This window comes from Pristiophorus japonicus, unplaced genomic scaffold, assembly GCF_044704955.1.
Source record: "Pristiophorus japonicus isolate sPriJap1 unplaced genomic scaffold, sPriJap1.hap1 HAP1_SCAFFOLD_1940, whole genome shotgun sequence".
NCBI classification, from domain to species: domain Eukaryota; kingdom Metazoa; phylum Chordata; class Chondrichthyes; family Pristiophoridae; genus Pristiophorus; species Pristiophorus japonicus.
This window is the reverse complement of record NW_027251633.1, coordinates 3,456-10,000: the sequence shown is the minus strand read 5'-3', so window position 1 is coordinate 10,000 and position 6,545 is coordinate 3,456. Positions and strand designations below refer to the sequence as shown.

The following is a 6,545-nucleotide window of genomic DNA, read 5'->3' as shown; positions in this document are numbered from 1 at the left end:
ATCTCGGTCCTAAATGGCTTACCCCTTATCCTTAGACTGTGACCCCTGGTTCTGGACTTCCCCAACATCGGGAACATTCTTCCTGCATCTAACCTGTCCAGTCCCGTCAGAATTTTATATGTTTCTATTCGCCTCAACCACTCCCTGTGGCAGCGAGTTCCACATTCTCACCACCCTCTGGGTTCAGGAGTTTCTCCCGAATTCCCCGTTGGATTTATTAGTGGCCATCTTCTATTGATGGCCCCCTAGTTCTGGATTCACCCCCGAGTGGAAATTGTCTGAATGCATTCCATGTCGGGCCCTTGCAGTGAAAGGAGGCGTCGGCCTGGTCAGTCAGTGAACGATTGGGACCAGTGTCCGAGCACCGACACACTGCACCCTGCCTCCAGGAAGTCTCTCCGACTGCCGATTCCCCAGCGAGGGAGGTGTGACCTATCCCCCCCCCCCACCCCGCAAAACTGCACGCGGGAAGATTACCTTGTATCTGGTTTGTTCACAGTCGTAGATCTTTTTGCGGGACACCACTTTTGGGCTGAAGAAGTGGCCCAGTTTGGCGAGGTACACACCATTCCTCAGCCCTTCCTCCAGGTCGGTCGTTGGAGGCAGTTCCTCATCCAAACACGCTTCCATCCAGCTGCAACACACAGAGGCACAGAGCGAGGTTACATGGAGCGGCAGGGCAGGGCAGGGCGGCAGCGAGCTCGGCCGGGGAGGCGAGAGCGAGGGGGACGAGAGGGAGGGGGACGAGAGGGAGGGGGACGAGAGGGAGGTTACATGGAGCGGCCGGGGAGGCGAGAGGGAGGGGGACGAGAGGGAGGGGGACGAGAGGGAGGGGGACGAGAGGGAGGGGGACGAGAGGGAGGGGGACGAGAGGGAGGGGGACGAGAGGGAGGGGGACGAGAGGGAGGGGGACGAGAGGGAGGTTACATGGAGCGGCCGGGGAGGCGAGAGGGAGGGAGGCGAGAGGGAGGGGGACGAGAGGGAGGGGGACGAGAGGGAGGGGGACGAGAGGGAGGGGGACGAGAGGGAGGGGGACGAGAGGGAGGGGGACGAGAGGGAGGGGGACGAGAGCGAGGGGGACGAGAGCGAGGGGGACGAGAGCGAGGGGGACGAGAGCGAGGGGGACGAGAGCGAGAGAATCAACTATCGGGGTCACACTCAGGCCTTGAACAGAGGTGGTTTTGTGGACCATTCAATGTGACAGAACGGTGTGGGCGGAGGTGCGTTGCAGGATAATGGGTCACCGCACAGCGAGAAGGAAAGTGCAAGAGTGGGAGCCAAGCTCTCAGCTCTTCTCGTTACCATCGAAACAGCACACCCGCCCAACACAGTGACAAGAAATTAAATTCAAGCCTATTTTATAATGTAAAAAGAATGCGTCTCTGAAATACTGACAGCAAGATGTTGAGAAAGACTTTTAAACACCGGTATCGGATTTGGCCGGTGTGGTACTGCGCTACGCGGACTAGCGAGGTCACAGGTCGAATCCCTGACCTCTGGCGGAGGATAACCCTAAATCAGCGAGCGGGGGAGGGGTCAGCAATCAATCGACACGCCCCCCCCCCCCACCGCACCCAGTTAGCCCCCGCTAGGAAGTGTTCGTGTACACTCACACTGCAATGTTTTTGCTTCATTGGTTCTTCGCTTAAGAATCCACAGTAACACATCGCTATTAAGAATGAGTTGGTTTATTAGCAAAGGTTTAACAATCACACTACACATTACCAGTTCATCCACCAGGCTCAAAACCACCTGCCCCATCGTGGATCCCCTGAACCCAACTGGCCGGGGTTTTATTGAGTCTTGTGAACATCACGTGACTGGCTAAGCCCCTCCCACCTCAACAGGTCTACAATTATTCTGTTGTAATCTGTAAAACATGATTATTATATCAAGTGCCCCCCTTTTTGTTTTTGAGGGCACCAGAAACACAAATTATACAAGTGCCCCCTGGCTAAAAGGGGGGGGGGGGGGGGAGGGGCACTAAAACTGGCAAATTAAACAAATTAACCTTCAGACACCAACCGCTCAAATTAAAATTTGGTTGCCGGGGGTGATGATGCACTCCAGTCCCTCCGGTGCCCACCTCTCGCGGAAGGCCGCGAGCGTACCGGTGGACACCGCGTGCTCCATCTCCAGGGACACCCTGGCTCTATTATGTAACCGCGGAAGAGAGGCAGGCAGTCGGGCTGAATGATCCCCTCGACCGCCCGCTGCCTGGACCGGCTGATGGCACCCTTGGCCATGCCCAGGAGCAGTCCGACAAGGAGGCCCTCGGACCTACCCGCTCCCCTCCGCACAGGGTGCCCAAAGATCAGGAGTGTGGGACTGAAGTGCAGCCAGAAATTGAGGAGAAGCCCCTTTAAATAATGGAACAGGGGCTGCAACCTCGCACATTCAATAAAAACATGGAACACGGACTCCTCCAGACCGCAGAAGTTACAGGCGGCCTGGGAGCCCGTGAACCGACTTAAAAACTTATTGCACGGGACTGCTCCGTGCACCACCCTCCAGGCCAAGTCCCCGATAAATAGTGGGAGGACTCCTGCATAAAGAGCACTCCAGTGGGGACCCCCACCTCCTCCGGACAGCAAGATGGTACACCATGGCGTGTCCGGGCGGCAGACGAGGATGGCAGCGTCCTCACAGGTGCGTACATTACAACTGGTTGAAGGCGGGATCGAGATCGGCTGTTCATGCTCTGGCTGCCCCCCTCCGGACACCTCCCCTGGTTGAATGCCCTCCACCCTCACCTGAAGAGCAGCTGCCTGCATTCGAGGTACCCGGGGCAAGGGGCCCAGGCGAAGCCAACGCCCTCAGGGAGGAGAAGGGAGACGACGAGGAGAGATGCGGGATGCTCTGTACGGCAAAAAGTTGCGTGCACGCGAACCGTGCTGATCAGGACCACTCCCAGGAGACGCTACATTTCCATATTACAACTCCATTAAGCTCACTAGTGCCTGCGCTGTTCAAGTGTCAGTAACACACGGCGGCAGCAGTGAGACAGGCCGACTTTCACCCCCTGGGACTTTGCTGTGAACACACAGACTAGTTTTAGACATTCCATTCTGGGGATGCAGGTGTCTCGGGCAAGGCTGGCATGTACTGCCCTCGAGATGCTGATGGTGAGCTGCAGCTCCAGGAGTTTGACCCAGCGACCATGAAGGAACAGCGACTGATAGCGACTTGTGTTCCAGGTTGTGACGGAGTGACTCTCGAGGGAGCGACTCTCGAGGGAGCGACTCTCGAGGGAGCCTGCCCTTTCATTTGTGACACAGGAAGTCTCAGAAGCGGGCACGTCGCAGGTGAGGTTTCCCCGCTTGTGTTAATTTCGGGCTTTGGTACAGAGACTCTGGAGCCTTTACAGTAACATCGTGACAGAAAGTGCCGGAAACACACAGCGGGTCAGTGTGACAGAGGGAAATAAAAACAGGATAACACCTCGGGTGACAATGGAGGATTCCACCCAAGACATCAACTCATCTTCTACTTTCATTCGTGTCAGTGGCAGCTCAGTGGGCAGCACTCTTGCCCGAGTCACAGGGTCGTGGGTTCAAATCCCGCTCCAGGGACTTGAGCACATAAATCTAGGCTGACACTCCCAGTGCAGTGCCGAGGGAGCGCCGCACTGTCGGAGTGGCAGTACTGAGGGAGCGCCGCACTGTCGGAGGGGCAGTACTGAGGGAGCGCCGCACTGTCGGAGGGGCAGTGCCGAGGGAGCGCCGCACTGTCGGAGGGGCTGTGCCGAGGGAGCGCCGCACTGTCGGAGGGGCAGTGCCGAGGGAGCGCCGCACTGTCGGAGGGGCAGTGCCGAGGGAGCGCCGCACTGTCGGAGGTGCCATCTTTCGGATGAGACGTTAAACCGAGGCCTTGTCTGCCCTCTCAGACGGACGTAAAAGATCCCATGGCACTATTTCAAAGAAGAGCAGGGGAGTTCTCCCTGGTGTCTTGGCCAATATTTATCCCTCAATCAACATAAGGAAAACAGATGATCTGGTCATTATCACATTGCTGTTTGTGGGAGCTTGCTGTGCGCAAATTGGCTGCCACGTTTCCTACATTACAAGAGTGCCTACAGTCCAAAAGTACTTCATTGGCTGTAAAGCACTTTGGGACGTCCGGTGGTCGTGCAGTACTGCTACTATTTCTTCCTTAGAACCGATCGCTGTGACCCTTTGTCCCAATGTCTCCTTATGTGAAATAAAAACAGAGAACTCAAACATAGAGCGGGCCAGCCAGTCTGTGACAGGGGAGAGACAGCTTGGTGTTCAGGTCGTGTTAAAACTGTTGTGCGTGTGTGTGTAACATGAATTGGACTTTCTCCATTCAGATGGCACAGACCTGCCGCGTATTTACAGCGTTTCGGGTTTCTGTCACAGTGTCTGCGACAATTGCTCTTTTAACAAAAAAAAAATTAAACTCTCGCCGATTGGCAGCTTTTCTCTGGGATTAATGAAATGCGGGTCGATTATCAGAGAGGGAGAATCGGAGGCACCATCCTCGGGCTGAGCAATCTGAGTCAGCCCGAGCGGAGGGAGTGGTGCAGGGCTGAGCTGCTCCCCTGTCTGTATCGGGTCAACACTCTGAGCGGTGGAACCAGTCCGACAACCCGCCCGTAACACCCAGCATTCCTCGCCGCACCAACCACACAGTCTCTCAGCAGCCTGTTCACACCTCGCCCAGCAACACATCCCAGCTGGGGCCAGAACCAGGCTGGGGGGGGCGGGGAGAGAGGAAAGAAAGACTTGCATTTATATAGCGCCTTTCACGACCACCAGACGTCTCAAAGCGCTTTTCAGCCAATGCAGTACATTTGAAGTGGTATCATCATCATAGGCAGTCCCTCGGAATCGAGGAAGACTTGCTTCAACTCGAAAAATGAGTTCTTAGGTGACTGAACAGTCCAATACAGGAATTCCAGTCTCTCACAGGTGGGAGAGAGAGTCGTTGTAGGAAAGGGTGGGTGGGGAATCTGGTTTGCCGCACGCTCCTTCCGCTGCCTGCGCTTGGTTTCTGCATGCTCTCGGCGATGAGACAGTGCAGTCACTGTTGCAATGTGGGAAACGTGGCAGCCAATTTGCGCACAGCAAGCTCCCACACACAGCAATGAAATATATGAGCAGATAATCTGTTTGTGTGATGTTGATTGAGGGATAAATATTGGGCAGGTACAGCAGGAGCGGCAAGGTCGGGGCGAAGGAGCGGCGAGAGTTCGTAGAGGGATGTGATCGGGGGCCCAGGAGAGGCGTGAGTTCAGGGCCCAGGAGAGGCGAGGGCCCAGGGGCAGCACGTGCCAGCCCACACTGCAATATGTGGGCGCACTGGGTCCGTGCAGCAGAGCAGGTCTCCAGTCGTCCTGGTTAACCCTTGTCGCTGGACCAAGGCCTCGCTCTGTCAAGCCCGTGTGGTGGCTGGTGTGTAACAGTCACCACACGTTAAAAAAGTCCACCCACAGGCATCTTCCACCCTTCAGGATGTAGTTCGGGATCCGGAATATTAAGTCCTTTATGGAAACACGTATGAACTTTTTGACGTGGATTCAAGGGATTGCCTGTGAGGATGATGAAATATTGGCCCAGGACACCGGGGAGAACTCCCCTGCTCTTCTTCGAAATAGTGCCGTGGGATCTTTTACATCCAACTGAGGGGACAGACGGGGCCTCGGTTTAATGTCTCATGAGAGTTTGATGATTAATGAGAACTCCAAGGAGAACCTGACAGTTGGAGAACAAAACATTGCACAAATCTTTCTGAAGAGTGAGAAGCCAGGGGTGCAGAAATCACTAAAACCTCACGGACAGGTGCAAAAAAACAATTGGAAAGGTGACTGGGCTGTGGGCCTTTATCTGGAGGGCGCCGGGACACAAGGCGGAGGTAGCCGTGTTGCGGGATATCTTAGCGCGGCCCTTTGGCGGGCTACACAACCCATTCCCACAGTCCGCGCGTGCACAGTTTTTGCAATTTAAAAGTGTGGGCCCCCTGGAACGCTGCCCAGCGGGATCCCGAGGTGGGAGCTCGGTTACAGCTGTACCGAGCTCTGGTCAGACCCCAGGCCGGGGTCACTGCGTCCAGTCCTGGGCCCCGCCTCTCGGGGGAGGGTGTATCGGCCTTGGAGACGGAGCAGTGCAGATTCACCAGAATGATACTGGGGCTGGAAGGGTTAAGTTACGAGGACACGTTTACACAGAATATAGCAGGTTAAGGCGTAATCTAATTGAGATGTTTAAGAAGATTAAAGGATTCGATAGGGTAGATAGGGAGAAACTATTTCCTCTGCTGGGGGAAGGGGACAGAACCTTAACGTTCGAGCCCGGCCATTCAGGAGTGATGTCAGGGAGCACTTCGTCACACAAAGGGCTGTGGGAATCAGGAACTCTCTCCCCACCCCCCACACCCCCCAAAAGGCTGTTGAGGCTGGAGGTCAATTGAAAATGTCAAAACTGAGACTGATAAGATTTTTGTTGGGCAAGGATATCAAGGGTTCCGGAACCAAGGCAGGTAAATGGAGTTAAGATGCAGATCAGCCATAATCTTAGTGAGTGGTG

The 6,545-nt window shown here is 55.4% G+C and overlaps 1 protein-coding gene across 1 annotated transcript in view; it reads right to left on the bottom strand.

The window, feature by feature from the left end:
- LOC139243975 (ras GTPase-activating-like protein IQGAP1) overlaps positions 1-6,151 on the bottom strand; it is a gene marked incomplete at its 5' end in the record, with an annotated part of 35,823 nt that extends 29,672 nt beyond the window's left edge. Inside the window, 2 exons of the mRNA XM_070870928.1 lie at positions 478-634; positions 6,032-6,151. Coding sequence (XP_070727029.1) covers positions 478-634; positions 6,032-6,151 — 277 coding nt within the window. The remainder of the gene's footprint in view (positions 1-477; positions 635-6,031) is intronic.
- Between the last annotated feature and the right edge of the window lie 394 nt (positions 6,152-6,545).